This window comes from Leptonotus elevatus, chromosome 11 (genome assembly GCF_054856555.1).
Source record: "Leptonotus elevatus isolate MCC_2025b chromosome 11, RoL_Lele_1.0, whole genome shotgun sequence".
Classification (NCBI taxonomy): domain Eukaryota; kingdom Metazoa; phylum Chordata; class Actinopteri; order Syngnathiformes; family Syngnathidae; genus Leptonotus; species Leptonotus elevatus.
In genome coordinates, this window is record NC_141249.1 from 14911278 (window position 1) to 14933805 (window position 22528).

Consider the following 22528-nt stretch of genomic DNA (forward strand, 5'->3'; position numbering starts at 1 on the left):
CACTGTCACTTTCACACTTTTGAAGGCAATGCACAAAAAAAAAAAAAATCAATAACTGTTTCACTGCATTGGAACCAAAACTATATCCCATGTACTATTTTATCATTCCGTTGACCCTAGTTACAGCAATATAGAAAATAAATGGGCAAATGACTACTACTTATTATTAGCATGCCATAATATGCTTGTTTTATCGCCATGGTTACTATATTATTCACTTTGGTTTCCTTCATTTAATGGCTGGCCTGGCAGACTGTTGCACTGTGGCCTTGAGTCACTGAACATACAAGAGGACCTTTCTGCAGTGTGATAAATAATGATAGCTTTTTTTTCTTGTGTATGTGTGTGTCCATTTCTTCTCCTCCGTGTAGTCATCCATCAAACATAAAATAAAATGTAGATGCACATAATCATAATGACAACAAAAGAGCATGTCTGACATTGCATGTCTGCATATTAATGGTTGTCAATAATAAATATTATACTAAACTGATCATTCTTTTCATTTTTCATTTCATTTATTTGTTTTTTATCAGAACAAAACATCTCATTTATAGCAGCCGCCAAACAGCGCAAATACAAACAAACAAAAAATGATCAATGGAAAACTGATGTGCAGTATATTACATAAAAATTATAGTACATTATTTTTCAACAGTAATTGCACATTTACAATGGTAACTAATGTGTAGAATAAAGTAACTTTTCAGGCAACAAACAAGATGATGCTACAAACTTTTATTTGACTTGTGAAAAGATTTTACATTTACAGCGAGTGCTCCATCTACTGGACAAATCGATTAAGTGCCAGTCTTGACATGAATCGAGAAGAGGCTCGGTGCGGCTGCGCCAGAGCGTGATGACGTCACCAATCCGACGCACGCCTTATATAAACAATTCCTCTGACGTCAGCGTTCTCTTCCCTGCCTAGGCCCTCGTGTGGTGGGCAGTGTAACACTTGCTGTCGGCTTTTTTTCCACCGAGCGAATCCAATACCATCCGTCAAAATGGTAAGCCGATTCCTTTTTCGAGAATGATTGCGGATTATGTAAAACGGGACCGTGGTCTCACAGTTAATATTACCGCGTTGAGAGATTTTTTATGTGCTCGCGAGCGAAAATGGCGTCGATTATTCACCGATGATAAATGGCAACCATTTTGTCGTAATTACCGCTTTTGAAGGCCAAGCAGTCTCGAGAAAGAGTGCCAGCTTGATCTGTTCTTAAGTTATATGAAAAGCGTTGCGCTTCCCTTCTTTGTCGCGTTCTTGTCGTCTAGGCCTGTAATTCGAGCGGCGGTTTCCTAGCGTACCGGCTCTTTATTGTTGTATGTCGATTCTTTGTGCATTGACACAAACGGCCCAAACAGCTGGTGGTAATAAGAAACGCCAAGCTGTCTTTAGTCGAGTTCCGTCTATCGTGGCCGGTCGACGTGCTTGTCGGTCGAGATCGCTGCTGTTTGGCTCGGTTTGAGAAGCCGCCGGCCTTTTGTCATTCTCCCGTAGGCTGCGACGTTTAATTGGAATGCTAATGCTAACTCATAGCATTGTGTCAAAATCTGTACACGTGGCCTATCGCCGACATTTGACACCGAGCGTCAAATGTTTGCATCTAGCGCCCCATACTTCAAGTGTAAACCCAAGGCATGTGAGGCCTACGTATCTTGATCAGGAAATGCACATTTGTATGCTTGGCATGGCGGATTCACAACGCCCTGACTAAAATAAAGGGGGAGGAAAAAAAGATGCGTCAGACCTTTTTTTTTTTCCCCTCACAACTGGTGAGGTGGCTTTATCTACACTACAGTGTTTAAAAATGAATGGAGAATGGCCCATCTCGTGAGCTTTTTACAGGGGAAATGAGACAAGTGAAAGAAAATCTGTCTTGTTTTGTAAAGACTGACATGAAGAAATGTAACCTAGTGATCAATAATGACTAACGGACTCTTGAGAAGCTAATTTGATTTGTGTGTGTGTTTCACGTTTGTGAAGTCAAGCAAACGTTAGCGCTCACACAATGTGTTTTTTTGCTATATTTGGGAAATGTTTTTGTGTACAGAGAATGATTTATAGGTTGTTGTTTTTATTTTATACAAAGTTACCCAAACTCGTAGTGGGCAATAAAATGTTATTCACTATAACACTCAATGACATTTCAGACTGTACACAGTGTGTCACTTAGGCCACATCTGTAAAGCTTTGGCATTAAATGTTTCTCTATTTCCGTGTATACATTCCTAATCAGTTATTGTCGTTGCAGGTGAACTTTACAATCGACCAGATCCGTACCATCATGGACAAGAAGGCCAACATCCGTAACATGTCCGTGATTGCGCACGTTGATCACGGAAAGTCCACCCTGACCGACTCCCTCGTGTCAAAGGCCGGTATCATCGCCTCGTCCCGCGCCGGGGAGACCCGTTTCACCGACACGCGAAAGGATGAACAGGACCGGTGCATTACCATCAAATCTACGTAAGCGTTGTTGTTGCCCCCCGCCCCCCAATTCCTAAAAATGTAATTTAAGCTGTGTGTGACATTGGCTATAAAGTCCAAAGTTTAGCAGGATCCATTCCATGACTGACTTGCCAGTTCTAATTTTGAAAACAATTAAACCTTAGACCGGTTGGAAGGCAAATTTTGTCTGCCATTGTGAGGTAAAACCGCACACTTTGCAAGATGCCTGAAAGACAGGTAATTGAAAACAGGATGGTGTTCACACACAGCAGACAAATTCAACCCAAATCTTTTCTCTTTTTTTTTTTTTTTTTTTGCCTATATGCGACCTGTTGTTTTTTGCCAATCTTAGCGGCTTGATTCAGATCTCTCATCTCCTTTTCCTCGAATATTTGGATTTCCTTTCATATTGCTCCTCTGTAGATATGGCATAATAAAAAAGATGAGCTTCTGCACGCTTTGACCAGATTTACTTCCGTAAACTACGTTGTGATGTATTCTCTTTTGCACATGCAGGGAACACATTTAGTTCACACAAGAAAAACTGGTCACAATTATTATGCAATATGGACAATAGCACAAAAATGAATTTAATTAACCAAGATCTGAATTGAGCATTAAGACCTGCAGTCTAAACATAGCCGTAGTTTCATATTCTAGGCTGAGTATGCAGCCAGCCCGTCATAAGTCACACAGTGCCGTTATTGCACTTAACACTTTTTTTCCTGTGGTTGTATCATAAACACCCTATTAAAAAAAAAAGTACCAGAAATAACTTATTTTGGTGCTCACTAATCTGTAGTTTAGCAGATTTCTCGGGTGTCAAAGTGATGCCCATTTGACCCTTGGTAAAAAAAAATATTTATCTGGAAAACTTCGATTGCACAAATTATACGACTAGTAGTTTACTGTATTGCTAGGTTTGAAATTGCACGTCCCCCTTTTACAGCGCCATCTCCTTGTTCTACGAGTTATCCGAAAGTGACATGGCCTTCATCAAGCAGTCCAAGGATGGCACTGGCTTCTTGATCAACCTGATCGACTCTCCCGGACACGTCGACTTCTCCTCTGAAGTGACGGCTGCTCTCCGTGTCACTGACGGAGCCCTGGTGGTCGTTGACTGCGTTTCTGGTAAGCGTAACAACACGCAAGATGGGAGCAACTAGGAATGTAACGATATCCAAACGGCGTGAATTGATAATTATCACGATATTGTGGGGAGGGTGACTATTATAAACGCTCATGATACTATATAGAAAGTCATGATTTTGTTTTTTAAACTAATTGGGGGGGGGCACAATATGATGTTTGTAAATAACGACATTTTGATATCTCTATTACCGTTATTGTTACATCTCTAGAAGTGATTGCATCCCTGTTGGTTTTTTGTTCTTGTCAATGTTCAATAATATTTAACGTCATTTGTAATTGTCCATGCAAGGTGTGTGTGTCCAAACTGAAACCGTACTCCGTCAGGCCATCTGTGAGCGCATCAAGCCTGTCCTGATGATGAACAAAATGGACCGCGCCTTGTTGGAGCTGCAGCTCGAGGCTGAGGAACTGTACAAAACTTTCCAGTGTATCATCGAGAATGTTAATGTCATCATTTCAACTTATGGTGAAGAAGATGGACCCATGGGCAACATCCAGGTGTGTGGTCTATATAAACATTTAAATTTTTGCACAGCTGCAAAACTTTAAACAAAATTGGTTCAGTCACTTCAAGCACTACAAATGTTTGGTAAATATTTGTTTTAATTTGCTAACTTCTAGATTGATCCAGTCATTGGCACTGTTGGCTTTGGCTCTGGCCTCCACGGATGGGCTTTCACTCTCAAGCAGTTTGCTGAGATGTATGCAGCTAAGTTTGCTGCCAAGGGCAACACCGAGATGACTGATGCTGAGCGTGCCAAGAAGGTGGAAGACATGATGAAGAAGCTGTGGGGTGACAAGTAAAGACCCAAATTGCTTTTCAAATCAACTATGTGTAGTTTCATACACACCTATGGCTAGAAAGCAACGCGTGTGCTGTAGTCTGTCAGCAAGCCTCGCAAAGTGTTTCCACTGTCAGCCATTTTCTCTATATGCCAAACCACTTTTTCGAGAGAAAAAATTTGTGGTTCGCTTTAAAGTTACACCAAATAACTTTTCAACCTTAATAAAATATTTTCATACATCTTCTGATAAAACAACTTAAAACTAGTTGAATGGTACCTTTGCAGTGGCTTGAGGGGGTCGGTATCATTTTTACTGGCCCCAAGCAACTTTGAGGGGGATGGTAGAAACACTGCCACACAAAATACTATTATTTGTACTTGACTGATTTATGGCATATGCCACTTCCTCTTTTAGTCATTCATTGGAGATGGAAGTTAATTTGAATGTTAACTCGCGATTACTGCTTTCCTGGCAGAAGCTGCTAAACAACTGAAAAGTTTTGTCTGAGGAGACAAAAAAAGAAAAATGGAAGCTACCCGGATAAAAGGACAGTCAAGGATCAACATTGGTCCGGCTTTCGCCTGCTGGTGTGAGCTTAAAAAAAACGATGCAATGCGCTTGTCCTCATGACAAATCTGGTCTTCCTTCAGGCATAACATAATCGCTTTTATCCACACTGTGCCCCCATGATCAACACAAACGGAAAGTTCTTTAGTGTTGTCTTTAAAAATATATATATATATTATTTATATATATATATATATATATATATAATTTTTTTAATTATTATTATTTTTGTAGAGGAGCAGCGGTTAGTCGTTTAGATTTGTGTGTGTCAAACTCCACATATTTTCAGGTTCTCAACAGTAAATATTGAAAGGCAGGAAGGCCATTTGTGGACTGAGTGTATGCTTTTTGTTTGCAGGTACTTTGACCCAGCAAGTGGCAAATTTAGCAAGTCTGCAAATGGAGCTGACGGCAAGCCTTTACCTCGCAGCTTTGTCCATCTTATCCTTGATCCCATCTTCAAGGTAAAGTTTAATTGTGCACTGAATGAGGCCAAACTGCACGTCGGCACTAATACCTGCAAGTGATGACTGAACTACCATTCTTCACTTTGACCTGATTTTTAGTGATGATTGTCTTGGGTCTGAGCAGGGCACAGAATGTCAGTGTCAAGATTTTTTCCTTGCAGTGTTTTGATATGACGAGTGTGCTCTGTCCCACCCCAGGTGTTTGATGCCATCATGAACTTCAAGAAGGAGGAGACTAGCAAGCTGATTCAGAAGCTGGATATCAAATTGGATACTGATGACAAGGATAAAGAAGGCAAGCCCCTGCTGAAGGCCGTGATGCGTCGCTGGCTGCCGGCCGGAGAGGCCCTCCTTCAGATGATCACCATCCACCTGCCTTCTCCTGTCACTGCCCAGAGGTACCGTTGCGAGTTGCTCTACGAAGGACCCGATGATGATGAAGCCGCCATTGGTATGATGGAAAAAGCCCATTGAGTAATGTAACAATTATAATTGCTTTTTTTTTTCTCCCTGATTGTCCAACTAATCTTTTCTTTCAGGTATCAAGACTTGTGACTCAAAGGCTCCTTTAATGATGTACATTTCTAAGATGGTACCCACCAGTGACAAGGGGCGCTTCTATGCCTTTGGCCGTGTCTTCTCTGGAACAGTTTCTACTGGTCTTAAAGTACGCATTATGGGACCAAATTACACCCCTGGAAAGAAAGAAGACCTCTACTTAAAACCTATCCAAAGGTCTGTTTTTAAACGTGGCCTGAATTTTGTTGGACCACTGTCGTTCAAACGTTAATTCATCCCCTCCCTCCTTCCAGGACCATTCTGATGATGGGTCGCTACACTGAGCCCATTGAAGACGTTCCCTGTGGTAACATTGTGGGTCTGGTCGGTGTGGATCAGTTCCTGGTCAAGACCGGAACCATCACCACCTTTGATCAGGCACACAACATGAAAGTGATGAAGTTCAGCGTCAGCCCTGTGGTGAGGGTCGCTGTGGAAGCCAAAAACCCGGCTGATCTCCCCAAGTTGGTAGAGGGCTTGAAGCGTCTGTCCAAGTCTGATCCCATGGTGCAGTGCATCATTGAGGAGTCTGGGGAGCACATCGTTGCTGGAGCCGGAGAGCTGCATCTGGAGATCTGCCTCAAGGATCTCGAAGAGGACCATGCCTGCATTCCTCTCAAGGTGACTTATTTGAAAACAAATTTTCAATGCTTACCATCAGAAGGGAAATTAAAATGACCCTCCTGGTGCTTTGTTCAATGGCTGCTCGGCAAGAAGCGGGCAGCCTGTCTGTAGCAGGTCTTTTGAACACTGGCACTCCAGTTCCAAATGCATCAATACAATAATATATCTGGTGTCTTTCATTCTAGAAATCTGAGCCTGTAGTGTCCTACAGGGAGACCGTCAGCGCAGAGTCCTCAATCACGTGTCTGTCCAAGTCCCCAAACAAGCACAACCGTCTGTTCATGAGGGCACGGCCCATGGAGGACGGCTTGGCCGAGGACATTGAGAAGGGAGATGTCAGCGCTCGTCAGGAGCTGAAGGCTCGTGCCCGCTACCTTGCAGACAAGTACGAGTGGGAAGCCACAGATTGCAAGAAGATCTGGTGCTTTGGGCCTGATGGAACTGGGCCCAACCTGCTGGTGGATGTGACCAAGGGTGTGCAGTACCTCAATGAGATCAAGGACAGCGTTGTAGCCGGCTTCCAGTGGGCTGTCAAGGAGGTATGAAAGGCAATTTGTTGAATCGGCTTTGATCAAAATGTGTATGAATTGGTGATGATCTTGATTATTGTCTTTAGGGCGTCCTCTGTGAAGAGAACATGCGTGCGGTTCGCTTTGATATCCATGATGTCACCCTGCATACAGATGCTATCCATCGTGGTGGTGGCCAGATTATGCCCACCACTCGCAGAGTTCTGTATGCATGCGAGCTCACAGCTGAGCCCAGAATGATGGAGCCTGTCTATTTGGTGGAAATCCAGGTAAGTCTTTCATTTAGATTTGGTGCCATGGTAATATTTGGAATAACTTGGAACTAAAACACTTAATGTACTTTTGTGTAGTGTCCTGAGGTTGCGATGGGTGGAATCTACGGTGTGTTGACCAAGAGGCGTGGCCATGTGTTTGAGGAGGCCAGTGTCCTTGGTACACCCATGCGTGTCATCAAAGCCTACCTGCCTGTCATGGAGTCATTCGGTAAGTGTTTCAGTAAAGTAGCCAAAAACCCACCCAGACCCCTCGGCCTGGCCCCCATTAATCCAATTATGACTGCGTTTGCAGGTTTCACAGCTGACCTCCGCTCCAACACTGGTGGCCAGGCCTTCCCCCAGTGTGTCTTTGACCACTGGCAGATCCTCCCTGGAAACCCATTGGAACCCTCTTCCAAGCCTGGTGTTGTGGTCACTGATGCGCGTAAACGTAAGGGTCTCAAAGAAGGTGTCCCAGCCTTGGACAACTACCTGGACAAATTGTAAAAGCCTGGACCACGATTTGCTTATTGCCTCATTCCTCACCACACATGTAATCTGCACTGTGGGACCGGACTGTACAGAACACAGTGAGCACCAAGGTTTGCCAAAAGGATTGACAATATAAATGATAAACCTAACAAAAAATTGTAAACAAATAAAAGGAAATAAAACCTATGTTGATGTGTTTGTTTTCTAACTCAAATCACTTCATGTCACATCCTGTCCTATATAGTATTTGCAATGTTTCTATTGATGAATAATTGCTACCAGGCCCGGGCTGAGAAGGCGGGATTTTTCCTGGTTAGCCGCCAGGGGGCGTAATTTATTTCTGCCGCGAATTCGTTTCAAAAAAAGCAATTAAATTGCTTTTGGTGGAGACCTAGCCAGATAGTGGTCTGCATTTTTCCCGCTTGGTCGGCCTGAATTGTACACCTTTTGGTCGCTATTTTGTGCAGAATGGGTCATACGCATTTTTTTTAAGCAAGCGCCACACCCACTTACCAAAATGTATAGCAGAAGTAAATGCAGATTTCCACCTGAATGTTAGATATTGTTACTATGAATGACATTAAAATGTGCGTGATTCTAAAATCCCTTTACCAACACATTAATTGATGTCATTTTGAGTCCTGCCCCTAAATTAAGAAAACCACCTCTAGGTCTTTGATATTAACCATACTTCGCGACGTGTAGACAAGCGCTGTTACATGTATTTGCTTCTTAGGGACTGAACTTGGCATTTCTGATATTTCTACAATATTTCAGTTCCACGGTGTATTGTATTGCTTTTAGCCGTTACTAGCATACATACCAATTTTCTAATCAAAATGCAGTAATCTTCACAAAAATAAGAGAATACTTTCACCGAGGAAAAATGTTGCATTCGTGGAAAGCAGGAAATTGGAATTATCCCACTTGAATTGTTTCAGTTCCGACCTCAAAATCTTCGAGGCAAATGTAAATACAAGACATTTGTTAACGTGACACAACGTGACTACGTTAACCGTTAACCAGATCGGAATCAGCCATCTTTGTTTACATTTGCCTCGAACGCTTTGATGGCTGAGCTGTGACTCCGAATGGGATAAATCCGACTTCGACCTCCTTGAATTAAGCATAAAACCGCCATTTTGAGTTGTAACGTAAACTCGTAATTAGTAATGTGCCTAAACTCGCACATTTTTACCATCGAGAATCAGTACCTTGAAGAGGCCCGTCATAACCAATGAGGAGTGACTGTATTGACCAATCAGAATGAAAGGAATAGACCAATGACGAGTGACTTTATTGACCAATCACGCGCCAGCCTGGCTTTTCTTCCTGTTTTACAGAGCAGTTTTTTTCCGGTGAGCGGAGTCATAATTAACCTAATGGAGTAATAATTTTATTTTATTTTATTTTTTAAATAGGTTTATACAACGGTGGAAGTCCCTACGTTGGAATACACACCACTACGTCTAATTGTTTTTGTATTCGTTCTCCCCGCGTTTTTGTATTCGTTCTCCCTGTTGTTTTTTTCCTTGTATATTGTCTCACTGGATGCTAGCAAGCTGTTTAGCAAGGGAGAAGCGGCGTCCATGCGGGGGACGTTATCGCTTTCGTTTTATTTAAGTTTCGCCTACTGCTCTTCCCTGCCACAACACGGCCTAATTCTGACGGGATTTGCTTCGAGTACACTCCAGCAGGACTGACGGAAATCATGGGTGGCGTCAAACAGGAGCAGAATGATGCTCTGCAGCAGCCAAGAGCCTCACAATCCACAGAACAGCCTCAAGAGGAGGTGGGTGCTTTGTTTTTATACACTGGAGCCTCCAACGTTCACCTGCTAGCTTCTGTTGTTTCACTTTTCCCCAACTGAAATCATGTTAGAATTAACTAGTTCTAGCCTAAAACTGGCGCCATTATATAAGTACATTTGCAAGTATCCTCATGTTTACGACGTATTCCCGTTCCTACGCCGGCGAGCTAACCCCAACGTGTACGTAAAACGGAACGCGTCGTAGTCCATCATCGGCCAACGCTAAGTCAGTAGTAAAGTCACAATTATAGTAAATATTTTCATGGAAAAACACTTAAAGTGCATAAATACAAACCAATCAAATGAAAAACAGCCTACTAGTGCAGCACGACCATAATCATGCCGCCACGTTAACTAGTACGTTACGTTAATAAAAAAATTAAGATGTTGAATTTAAGTAAAATAACAAAGCTTCAGTAATATTTGTGGAATGTGCAAAATGCAGTATAATATTGACAGTGATATAATGATACATTAAATTTTAATATACATCACCCAATATGTAGGTTAGTAACCAAGTACATTTCATAAACTGTCGAAGCACATTCATTATGAGTCAATTGCCAAACATATCAGTATCGTAAAAACTACACCAAATTCAAAGAAACAGATGTAATTTTCGGACTCAGCTGACCAAAATTGCCCAGAAACAATTTAAATATTGTTGGCACCCTCCAAATTTGTTTTATAACTACACAGCCCTCAACTAATTAAATAGAGCTAACAAAATAAACATGACCTTAAAAAGGTTTCTGTTTGGGGCGTACTTGTACTTTCTAAATCTACTTGCTCATGACACTCAAATGTGTTCACAATAAATGATTTATTTGGTCTTCAATGAACTGTGAATAGTTGTTAGTGAATCCACATCTTAAAGAATAGAAAATTATTTCTACCACTTGGGCAACACATTGCCTTGTCCGCCACCACTCTTCTAATAAAAATAAAATAATTATAATAAAATAATAATTAATTATTGCACATAATTTTTTGTTGGCCTTTGCAAGATTCAGTGTATTGCATTATTTTAGCCATGCTGTCACACTGGCAGTTTATTCATGGGAAAAGTGACCTTGCTTGACTACTACCACCGCCACCACTACTATTACTACTGCTACCCTTCTGTTGCTTACTTCCACTGTAGCCTAAGAAGCGAGGATGGCCCAAGGGCAAGAAAAGGAAGAAAGTGCTACCCAACGGCCCCAAGGCACCAGTCACCGGTTACGTCCGCTTCTTGAATGAGCGGCGGGAAGTGATGCGGGCCCGGTATCCTGACCTTCCTTTCCCAGAAATCACCAAGAGGCTCGGGGCGGAATGGACACGATTAGCGCCAAATGACAAACAGGTAAATCCCAAGCAATCCAAAGCGCATGAAAGGCGATATTGACTTTTTAATTAGCCACACCCAAAACACTCCAATTGCACAACCGGTTCCTCTACTCCCGTCCTGCGTCACTCGCATTTTCAAGACTCCTGGCAACTCTTAATTTGCGGGGAAATGCCATATTGTCTTCTTTAATGTTTAGGAAGTCATCTTGAGTGTGCATTCACAGCGTTACCTGGACGAGGCGGAGCGGGAGAAGATGCAGTACGCCCAGGAACTGAAGGAATATCATCAGACGGAGGCGTATCATATCACCAGCACTAAAATACAAGACAAGAGGATTAAGAAAGGTGGCTACAAAGTTTGCTCTGTTGCGTTACACATGTGTTGTTGTGCGGTGTCTCTTGTGCTAATACACAATCTCTCTTTCAGAGGACACTCCATCTGTAATCATCAGTGCCAGTTCAGGCTTGCCAAAGGTGCGTGGCACTCCCTTCACATGCCATAGCAATCACTTTAATTATAAGTAATGCAACCTAACTGCAGCTTACTGAGACACAAATTATCAGAGAGTCAAAACAACTCTGTATATATTTGTGTTATTATTACTATGATACAGTGTTCAGTTCTACATAAATGTAAAGTATTACCGCAACAGTTTCAGTCAAGTATGTAAAGGAAAACTTAAAATGGCTTACCCAATATGACCCAATTTCAAATAACCACACATTTTTGGGAGGTGGTTCAATAATGTGGCGGCAGCTGCCGCTTTGGTCAGTCCGAGGTCCTTGTAAACTCCATTATGAGATTTTTCTTTCCCATGCAGACGTCCGAGCTCCCGAGCAGGTTTGACATCCCCATCTTCACGGAGGAGTTTCTCGATCAGAACAAAGGTAAAAGAAATAACAAGTGAAACATCTGTTTTCAGGAATGGTGGTAATGTCATGGTTTACGTGGCTGACATTCGTTCTTCTTGAAGGGATCTGCCATTGAGTGGCGAGTCATTTAGTTCGCCTTTTGCCATTTACACACAACGATGGTATTAAGTATTAGGGAATACAGGTCAATTGTACCAGCAAAGTACTACGTCTATTGAACGAAGCAAAATACTTCTCACGGTCACGTTTCATTTCTCGCAGGAATACTTGTAATATCAGGCACTAAAATTGGAATTTGACACAAAATTTACGATGGTCTGTTCATTTCGATCGCATGGCGATTTGTCTTCATCTGACCGCAGCTCGAGAGGCGGAGTTGCGTCGACTCCGCAAGGCCAACGTGGAGTTCGAGGAGCAAAACGCGGTGCTGCAGAGGCACATCAAAGACATGTACAACGCCAAAGAGCGCCTGGAGGCGGAGCTGAGCCAGGACGAGAAGCGCACGCAGGCTCTTCACCAGCACTTGCTGGCCATTAAACACGCGCTGGTCAACAGTCTGTCCACTGTGCCGCTACCAGGTGAGCAGTCCCCTCCAAAAGCATTGGAACAGTGGAGCAAATGCCTTCATTTTTGATGTAGACGAAGATGAACTATGGGGCAAGAGGTCAACATCAGCTTTTCTTGCCTTTGCAGCACACAGCAAATGTATACAACGCATAAAAAAAAACAATCCAACCTGAGTTAGGGCTGAGAGAGAAAAAAATCAACCAAGTCGGATAAGTCACTTTTAAAATCGGTCGATTGAAAATGTCCGCCTTGAAGCGCAGCCGTTCATGTTTCTATACAGACTTTTTTTTACAGTGGACACGAAGTTATTGAGCTCACTAAGAGGCAGTTCCACTCGTTGCTCATGGACTATTGTTGAAGTGACATCTGTGTCTTTTAAGACACTATTACATGTGTGTATATATAATGATGCGTGTACTAAATGGTAGTGATTCGTTACCTTAAATGGGAATCGCTAGTGCGCTAATGCTAATCGCGATTGCTAACTATTTAGCTTAGGCAAATTTTGTCGGTGTTTAAAAATGCTCATGCACAGAAGATGATAATAAATAGTAGATATAATGATTTATATGTGCATATGCGTACCTCACTTTCGTCGCTACCATACAGCTCGCGTATCACCTGCTCAAGAGTAAGTAGAGTCGAACCTACAAGAATTCAAATGGGCTGTGATTAAATCCTGGACAAGCATCGTAAAATCGTGCTGATGTCAATTCACGCGAGTTCCACAAGTTTTCTGTCTTCTGTGATTTAAAACAGGCACAGGCGAGACGCCGTCCCTCGCAAACCTGGATTCGTATCTCAGTCGTCTCAGCTGCGCGCTGGAAGGGAACCCACACAAGCACCGGGCCTTGCTTACGCAGCTTTGCGATGTCCTCTCTCACCTGGACAGGTAGACGATGTGTTTTTTTTTTCTTACTGCCACACACGCACAAACACAAGAACATACTCTGAAGAAGCACTTACTATTCTGAGGTGTTAATTTGAGAGGAAGCCTTTCTTTTTCCAACTGCTTGTGTGGATGGAGCTAGCTACATTGTCACTAAATCAGCTTGTTAATGTTAATTTGAGGACCTGCACTTTGTTGATTATGATCATCAGTGACATTTAAAGACGCAAGCATTTAAAAAAATAAATAATTTTAATTAGTCCCTACATTTGTTTATAAAAAGTTTTTTTTCCCTATAATGCACATTACCACACGCTTATATCTTTAGTTTACTAGCTCTTACGACACCTCTTATAAATTGTGATGTATTCTCCAAAAAACATGCTTTATGTTTTCAAGTGAGAAGTTGTAGGACAGTGACACGCCCCCTCCCGCCTTCCAAGTCATTCCTGCGCCAGGCGGGTGAGTTTCAGGTTGTTGGGTACAATCGATGATCCGTCTCGAGGGATGGAAACAGCAGTGCCATGAACACAGTTTTGGTTAAAGTGTGCACCGCTCCCTCTTCTGGACAAATGTGTGAATTATTTTAAGTGTGCAGAAATTATTTTGTAATATGTACAGTACCCTCTGCTTACATTGTCAGTAATGAGTTTACAAGTAATGCCGTGTGGCATTGGTGGCTGGGATCATCTGTGTGCGCAGTGTTATTGAGGCTAACTACACATTAAATTAATTCTGCTTTTGACTTGTTCATGAAATATTGTCATATCATTTTTATTATTTAGTGTGAACTGTATTTGTATTTTTTTTTCCTTCCAAAATGCTGTTTGAAACTGTGCTGAAAATATTTCCAATATAAGGTAAACAAGCTTCTTGTCTCTTTGTCACCTTTGTTATCACACACTCACGGGGCACTTTAGACTTTCTAATCTAGTGAGATCCAATACACGATCTGTATTAAAATGGCTGCCAAGCTGTTTACAAAGATATTCAAGCTCAATTTTAGAGAGGTATTAACTATGACAATATGTTGGTTATTGTACTGTCACTGTTTGTAATATTTTGTCTCCTAATTTAAGTATTGTAACCAAAATGTAGAGTAACCACGTCATTAATAAACATATTGCACACACTTTATAATTAGCTCTTATATTGGATGTCATTAGAAACAAATAGTCCCGTATAATTTTTGTCAGTTGTAATTAATGATGACTTCCAGCAGAAGGCAGTGGTGGCCTACACTGTATGTGTGTGTATGTCATAATTCGGTAAATGTTATATTTTTTTCCACAAATCTATACTATTGGTTAGTCCACATTTTCGGAGGGTATTTTATTTTATTTTACAAATGATTGACCAATCTTAAGTGTTGTTTGGGTTCTCCTGAAAAAAAAAGAAAGACAATAATTTAAGTATAATGCAGGCAAACAACACTAGTTGTGTCAATTGTGAATTTTATTAGGCACCCCCTGATTGTCCTCATGCATGTTTTTGGAATGTGGCTCGAGGAAACCGGATTATCCAGAGAAAACTCACACATGAAAAAAAAAAAACGTAGTCAGACCGGAACCCAGATTCAAACCCCGAATTTAAGATCTGTGAAGCGGATGCGCTAACCACTTAATTACCGTGGAAAAATCATCAAAATTCGAAAATAACAATCAAATCTTAAAATGTTTCCATCTGAACTTTATTCCTGCTTGAAAAAAAAGAAGATATTTTAGCAATTAAACTTTTAAATAGCTTTATTCCAAAAAAAATCCCCTTGCTGTATCCTAATTAGTGTCAGTAACACGCAGTCGAACCGGTAAGTGTAACGTTGTAAAAATATCCTAGGGGCGGGGCTAAACATTTGACGTCCTTTCTCCCGCCACGCCGCTGTGACGTCACACCGGAGAGAAGGAGCTGTCCTTTCAGCGCTGGTTCTGAAAGCCCAACAAAGATGGCTGAGCGTTGAGGGCGACGGAGAAGACCATTTTCGCGCACCGACACCTCATTATCTTTTAACTATCGACAGGTGGACTTCGGCGCTCGCCGTCAAGCGAAGTGCGAAGAAATTCCCACTCATGTTTTGCGTCGCGACGCCCGTTGGGCCGCGGCAGTGGTGGCGGTGGTGTGGCTGCTGCTAGGCGGACGTGTCACATCTTTCTCCCCGCTTCGAAAGCGGCGTTTGACGGTCACAGGGAAAGTAGCGAAGAGGCCGAGAATTGACCCCAAAAGCCCCATCGAGAGATGTCCTTGCTGTGCGTTGGAGGTAAGACCCTCGTTTGTGATAGCGTTCTGCTGCGTTAACATGTTAGTCATGTGTGTGGAAAAAAACATCATTTCCAACAAAAACGCTGTAAAAGATCTCACTGCAATTAAGGCAGAGCTACCAACGTTGATTTATGGAATGTATCAAACCCTCTAAAACAAGATGCAACCCACTCTCATGTCAGTCCAGGCACATCATGGAAGAACATGGCTATTATAGTCCATTATGAGTGTCCTGATTTCAACCATAAGTGGTCCAATTCACAGAAAAATCCTGCATGCCTCAAAAGTAAAAAAAACTCGGCAGTTCAAACGATGACGTCAGATTACCTGGTGTGATCTCAGCTCAGCGAGCATCAAAAGCAGGAGGGGGTAAACTTTTACACATTTGATTTATGAAAATGGACAGATTGGCCCATGGATGAGTTTTTTTCTCTTTTTTTTCAACTGTTAAAAGTAATTTACTGTCCTTTTTTATTATTATTATTGCTTTTTGGGCTTAATCAATTTTAACCTTAAAACTGCTGGGTCAAAATTGTACCTATTGCACTATCTTGGGTGATTTTCTGAGTTGTATTGTACAAATGAACCAAATTTAAAAAAAAATAAAAACAAAAGTTTATTAGTAATACTGTAGAAGTGGTAGTACCCCAACGTTTCCGTCAGCTGCATTTCAAATGCTGCTCACACCCACTTTTCTTTCTTTATTTTTTTTAATAGCATTGCAGTTCCGATATGGATGCAAACTATGAAAAAATTTATTTTTAGAAAATGCTACGGGCCTTTAAAAAGTGGACGGTGTGCCACAAATAGCCCTCCGGGCCATAGTTTGGGCAAAAAACATTTAGAATACATTTTGCTAAATTTTACAAAACAAAAATATATATATATTTTTAGGAATAAAAGATCCTTTTAAATCTTTGACTACTATAGGGATGTACCAAAAAAAAAAAAAAACAGAATCTGAAAATTGTTTTTTATTTAAAGATGTGAGTGCATCAAATCTAACCATATCAAAATGTTTCACTTTAAAATGTATCGAGATGTGTCTTGAATCGTCTCTCATTGGAGAGACACCCCTCCCCTTATTAACTACTGTATTTTTTTAATTGATTACGGTCATGATGGTGGTATTTGACATAAACATTTTGAGAACCACTGATCTAGTGGTTCACTTGCCTGACTTCTCTGCAGGCAGTGTGGGTTCAGCTCCCGCTGAGTGACATTACCAATGTCGTGTGAATGGTACGTACCCTGTGATTGACTGGCGGCCAGTCCAGGGTGTGTGTATGTAGTCTTCCCAACAACTCCAGTTCCATGTGAACAGGATAAGCTGCATAGCGGCAGTGATGATTGTCTAAATGTGAAGGCCTTCAGTTCTCCGAAACCTCCAAGGAAGTATGAAGAGCCCCCCCCCCCTTTTATGAAACTCTTCCATTTTCTCTACACTAGCTCCTGGTCCGCTCATTGCAGGGACGTCAGATTCGAGATTCAGCCTGGTGCCTTTACGTTGGCATGGCAACCTACTCGGCCGCTCTGTGCTCCTGTGTTTTCATTAGGATGTTCTATTGTTGCCCTGCGGCTAAGCTAAATTGTGTTTTATGTTGGTCGGCTTAAGTGGCGATACATATTGCGGCAACGGAGTTGTGACATCGCAACTCGACTTTGAGGCGTTGAATTGTGTTGTCACACAAGCTGAATAAGCAGATTTCGATGTGGACACCGCGGCTACGTTAGCTGACACGGACATGAAAAAGACTCAGCATATATCCACATTAGAATGATTTTGTTTCAAGAAAAATATTGACCTATAATAGAAGTTTATGTTTGTCTTATCTCATTGCAAAAATAATGAAGACTGTTCACTAATTAAATAAGCTAATTTATTTAGCAAACTAGCTAACATGCTGGGTGAGAGTAGCATACTTGTATTTCTACACACCAAAGTCAGTTGAGTTTTCTTTGAAGCTAATTATGACAAGAGACTTCAATAAACCTAAAATATTTTCGTAAAACCAAAGTCAATTTAGTCTTAAATGAACGTAATCGACATGTTGTTGTAAAAGTTCAAGGCATTTTGCAGTCTTAAATGAACCTAAACTATGGAAACATCAAAGTTTCAGTTTTGTGTTTGCTGAAGGTAACGTAACATGCATGAACATGGTTTTATCATTTCAAAGGAAATTTAGTCTTTAAGGTACATAATTTGTGTTTTTGAAAAATCCATTTAGGTTTTTTTAAATGTTATTTATAATCCTAATATGCATGTTTTGGTGAACAATAAAAGCAAATTTTAGAGTCTTAAATGTACCTAAAAAAATGGGAGAGCTCGCTAACATACATTTTTATAAACATTAAATCCGATGTAGAAAATTTCAGGTAAATACTTTCAAAAAATCAAAGTCGGTTTTACACGTCAAAAACAACTCAGGCTTGTAAATATCAGTCAACTTTCCTGAAGCTCATTTGTGTTTTTGCCAACTTCAAAGTCAATTTAGAGTCTGAACTGGACATAAGACATAAGATATTTTGTGTAAAATTCAAAATCACTTTTGTCTTCAATGAAGTTGACATGTGCGTTTTTGTAAACTTCAAATAATTTAAAATGTTCAATGAATATCAAATATGCTTTTTGTTAAAAAAAAAAAAAATCTGTTATTTTTCGTCTCCTTTTGAAACCGAGGTAAAAAAAATGTTTTTTGTAAACATCACTTTTTTTTAGGCTTTAGTGAACCTAGCATACCCGTACATGATTAAAAACACTAAATAAAAAATAATCAAATTTTTTTGTGAAAATCACAAATTCAATTCAAATTCAAGTTTCCGATGAACATTTTGTAATAATTGAAGTCAAGTTCGTCTTGGAGGCTTGAGGATGGGTAACTTATTGCGAAAGTTCTTGTATTGGGATCTCATTAGCGTGTGCAGGAATGCTGTGATCAAGGGTTGTCCTGCAAATCTCCTCAACCTCTGTTTATTGTACATTTTCCGAGAATTTTGTAAGTGTTTTACGCAACAGCAGTAATACGTCTAAGCGAGAGAAGCTTTTAGTAGCTTTTAAGTGGAAGACATTACGATAGTCCAAGTAACAGGATGTAACATCTTAAGTAGACCATATAAGGAAATATGCATTGCTTGAGCTGCCCTACATATGATTGAATTAATTTCCCCGGATTTCCTGAAAACGGAATCAGCACATTTTCTGCGGAACCTATTTAGCACTCATCTCTTTTCTGCTTCCCCAGTAGCATGCCTTTCTGCGAGTGCACCCCTCACCATCACTCCCCCCCCCCCCTCTCTCTCTTTCCGGCACCCCCCAACCCTGTCACGCTGAAGTGGTTATTTTTAGACTTGGGGATGCAGCTCGCTGTGCCAGCTCACACACAGAGATTAATGGAGCACGAGAGAAAGGCAGAGGAAGGGTGCACACGTGCGCGCTCGCCACATGGCAGCAGGAGCTCGTAGGAGAGGGTGAGGAGGAAGGGCGAGGGAGGACTAGCTTGGGGGGGGGGGGAGCAGCATTTGAGGAGGAGTGTTGAAACGGGTGCAGCCCGAGTTGCATCTGCCATTTAGCGACGGTGTTCAAGGGAAGGGAAGGGAAGCACGAAGCTTCCGGGGTTGGGGCTTCTCGCTGGGTCCGGCGGCAAATGAGCTTGTTCTCAAGAGAATTTAGGAGGAATTGCACATGAAATGTCATGTGCTGTAATTAGTAGCAACACAGCATGATGGCGTCTGGCGTTTCTTGAAAGGCTTTGCTTTTTAACCCTGCCATATCACTTTGCAGCCATCTCACTCTGGACTGATTTCCTGTCAATCACAAAATATTCACATCCCTGCGAATTATACACAACACATTCATTTGACGACGCATGCATAAGCACTGCTTGGTGACAATATCGCTTTTTCATAACATAACGTTATAATCCAGTGGATACATTCTCAAACTGTCCAGTTAAATCAACTCATTCATCTACTGTAGCTTCTGCTGTTGGCAACCAGCCTCAATATATCAAGACAAAGAAGCTCGTTGTGAGTCATTCTCCCAGGCGGTGACAGCGGAGTGGCATCATAATCAGTGTGGACAAACTGACTTCTTAAAATAGTCGTGTCAAGCCAGAAGGCCCCTGAGATAATAATGCCCATCAGTTTGCCCTCTGATGAATGAGTCAAGAGAGGTGGTGGAGAAAGTGCACATGCTATCATGCCTCCGGAGTTAAAAAGCCTCTCTTCCTGTTGTCAAACTCAAAAAGTTAAAAACAGACTACTATAGCAATGTGAGCATAGCCATGCTTCAACAAACGGAGTATGTTTTAGTCTCGGCAATGAAGACAAGTCAAAAAAACAGTACCAAAAAATCATTCAGGTCAGGGTGTTAACACATATTATAAGACAAGTGGAAGTAGCTGTTTGGCTATCGGGTATGGAACCCGAGGGTCAAAAAGATGAAAATTGAGACAGGCTTCGGGTTGCAGAGCTTCCCTTGAGAAAGCAATCACCCATGACATACTGAATCTCTTCAGTCTAAAGAGAATTTACCTCCAGGGAACTGATCCGTGTACTTCACAAACAACATTCATGACGAGAAAAGCACCACAGACGTGTGGCTGCCTCGCAGAATGAAAGTTTCATTTTCAAAACAGGGCTGGGCCAATTCTGTGTAGAGTTTGCATGGTGTCCTTGTGCTGTCATTCATTTGAAATACAACTGAATCTGACAATAAATTGTCTTAGGGGTTTACAAAAACGTTGTTGTTGTTTTTTAGATTCATTGAAGACTCTAAACTGACTTTGATGTTTTTGGAAATGTGTTATGTCAGAGGTGTCAAACTCAAGGCCCGGGAGCCAAATTTGGCCCACCAAATCATTTTATGTGGCCCGCAAAAGCAAATCAAGCTTGTCAACTTCCATGATGCTTGCTAAAATCCACACCAAAATTTGAAATTGGCATTTGTAATAAATCCTTAATGGACTTCTTCCTCTAAATTGTAGACTGGTCTCTTGGGGTAAAGTAAAAAATAAATAAATCTAATAAATAGCACCGCATCCGTCCCAAAAGACGCCGGCCCACCGGGCATCTGCCCTGAATGCCGGATGCCCAGTCCAGCCCTGACGATATGTTATAAAAATAAAAATAAAAATAAAATCTAGGGCCCAACCAATATGGCAGAAAAACAATACAGATTACCAGATAATCATATGATTAATATATATATATATATATATATATATATATATATATATATATATATATATATATATATATATGTATATAATAGCAGGTATCAACTGTAAATATATTGTTAAAAAAAATAACTTTCTTTTTCATATCCAGTTTTTTTTTTCCAGTGCAAAGGGTTTGCTTGCATAAAAATGACCAATTCAAGGACTACACAGAGCTGTTGAACAAGAGATCAACATTAAGAACTCATTTTGTACATGTTTTTTTTTTGGTTGAGGTACTATGTTTGTCCTGCATATCATTCCAAATTCACAAAAAATAAAAATATTATGCCGACCCATGTTGTAGTATAGTATAACTAAGATATGTCTGCCATCTAGTGGTGAATGGTGATATTACAAAGTAAAACTACAGTCATCCCCTGCATATTCGCAGTTCTGCACCCACAGATTCACATATTCGTAGATAAAAATAAAAAAATCAATGTTCGTTCATATTTTTTATTTTTGCTGTTCTTTTATCCCCAATTCCACCCCCGTTTTTCGTGGGAATCATATTTTGAATGTTCATCAGCGTTAAAAAAAAATATTTTGGGTTTGTAAAAAAAAAGAAGCTGATTTATCGGTCGGGCCCTATTAAAATCATAATTTTGATTTGAATTTATTCAGCCCTTTCTGTGACCCTAGCAAGGACGTGTGCTGCAGAAAATGGATGGATTGATGACATTAAAAAAAAAAGACTAGACTAGAGCACAATGGCAACATAAAGGTTATAGTGAGGGCTTATTTGTTTCACCAGTTTATGTAACCATTTAAAAAGAAATGCTGTTATAATGTGAAGTTGCAGAGATTGAAGGCCGGTCATCCCATCACGACAATGCTGCTTGTTGTTGCATGTTCGCTTGTACACTGTGTAACAGAACACCATGCCATCAAAGCTGTGAAATAAGGCAAGCAGCAGGGATGAAAAGTCAGCACTGTGAATATTAATGCCTTACTTTTAAACGCTGGGACGCTGGTTATATGGCCACACTGCTGGATGGAATGAATAATAAATGGGCCCTTGACGTCACAGTGGTTTTAAAAACGTCTGTCTGATGCCACCAGAGGTTCTTTGCGCGGGGAGGGCGCTGGATTTCGTTCATTATACGACAAAGTTTCACCCTAGCACTTGTCTCAAGTCTCAGGCCGGCCATGGAAATTCGCTGCTTAGTGTAGAGCTCCCTTCAATGTGACACACTGTAATTGCCAGCGCATGTAGGCTTCAAATGTGAGGAAATAATGTTTTTATATTTAGCCGTGGTGAAGCAGCATGTGACTCATTGCTCATTGTCCAAAGAGAACCAAGCAACTGCTGGGTTATTTATACCCAGATATTGGGTTGAGGATTTTGACCCAACAAAGGGTCAAAATTAACCAAAATGTGGTGAGCTGAATGAGTTAAAGCTACCAAGAAATGGGGTACCAGGCTATTAGTGTGGGTGTGTAGGTAAAAATAATAATAATGATAAAAATGTATTACCAACATTTTCACAGAAAAAGAAACTTTTCCTATCTTAATAAGCGAACCAAACAGGCACAATCTCCGATTCTCCTTCATGCTTGTATTATGGTTATAATTGGTATGCTAGGTGCTAGCATACAACAGTGCTAATGGATAGCGACTAGTCCAGCCTGCCTCTCACCCGAAGTCAACGGGGATAGGCTCCACTTCTCCTGCAATAATAATGATGACAAGCACTATG

The 22528-nt window shown here is 41.0% G+C and overlaps 3 protein-coding genes and 1 non-coding gene across 5 annotated transcripts in view; all 4 read left to right on the forward strand.

Moving 5' to 3' along the window:
• The first annotated feature begins 863 nt into the window (after positions 1-863).
• Positions 864-8071, forward strand: LOC147165976 (elongation factor 2b-like). Its single transcript, XM_086088744.1, has 13 exons — positions 864-1010; positions 2259-2473; positions 3405-3586; positions 3897-4105; positions 4229-4407; positions 5319-5424; positions 5626-5878; positions 5967-6162; positions 6240-6606; positions 6795-7148; positions 7226-7408; positions 7490-7622; positions 7707-8071. Exons 1-13 carry the CDS (start codon positions 1008-1010, stop codon positions 7898-7900), a joined length of 2574 nt encoding a protein of 857 aa, XP_085944870.1. The 5' UTR covers positions 864-1007; the 3' UTR covers positions 7901-8071.
• Positions 5480-5549, forward strand: LOC147165977 (small nucleolar RNA SNORD37). The gene has a single exon (XR_015096606.1). It is a non-coding gene; the product is annotated as a small nucleolar RNA SNORD37 (small nucleolar RNA).
• A 1118-nt stretch (positions 8072-9189) lies between the features above and the next one.
• hmg20b (high mobility group 20B) lies at positions 9190-14223 on the forward strand. Of its 2 annotated transcripts, XM_086088236.1 has the most exons (8): positions 9190-9677; positions 10840-11040; positions 11249-11369; positions 11452-11498; positions 11846-11912; positions 12260-12475; positions 13224-13356; positions 13753-14223. In XM_086088236.1, exons 1-8 carry the CDS (start codon positions 9597-9599, stop codon positions 13763-13765), a joined length of 879 nt encoding a protein of 292 aa, XP_085944362.1. In that variant the 5' UTR covers positions 9190-9596; the 3' UTR covers positions 13766-14223. The 2 variants fall into 2 exon arrangements, with proteins under 2 accessions (XP_085944362.1, XP_085944363.1); XM_086088237.1 differs by having other exon boundaries at positions 13224-14223.
• Positions 14224-15251: 1028 nt separating this feature from the next.
• unc13a (unc-13 homolog A (C. elegans)) overlaps positions 15252-22528 on the forward strand; it is a 48850-nt gene continuing 41573 nt past the window's right edge. The window contains exon 1 of the mRNA XM_086089531.1: positions 15252-15607. Within this exon, the coding sequence (XP_085945657.1) occupies positions 15586-15607 (22 nt within the window). The 5' untranslated portion in view covers positions 15252-15585. The remainder of the gene's footprint in view (positions 15608-22528) is intronic.

Coding starts and splice junctions, on each gene's coding strand:
- LOC147165976 (XM_086088744.1), top strand. Junction 2,474..3,404: donor TGCATTACCATCAAATCTAC/GTAAGCGTTGTT, acceptor CCCCTTTTACAG/CGCCATCTCCTTGTTCTACG. Junction 4,106..4,228: donor GACCCATGGGCAACATCCAG/GTGTGTGGTCTA, acceptor GCTAACTTCTAG/ATTGATCCAGTCATTGGCAC.
- hmg20b (XM_086088236.1), top strand. CDS start 9,597: ATGGGTGGCGTCAAACAGGAGCAGAATGATGCTCTGCAGCAGCCAAGA. Junction 9,678..10,839: donor CAGAACAGCCTCAAGAGGAG/GTGGGTGCTTTG, acceptor CTTCCACTGTAG/CCTAAGAAGCGAGGATGGCC. Junction 11,041..11,248: donor TAGCGCCAAATGACAAACAG/GTAAATCCCAAG, acceptor GTGCATTCACAG/CGTTACCTGGACGAGGCGGA.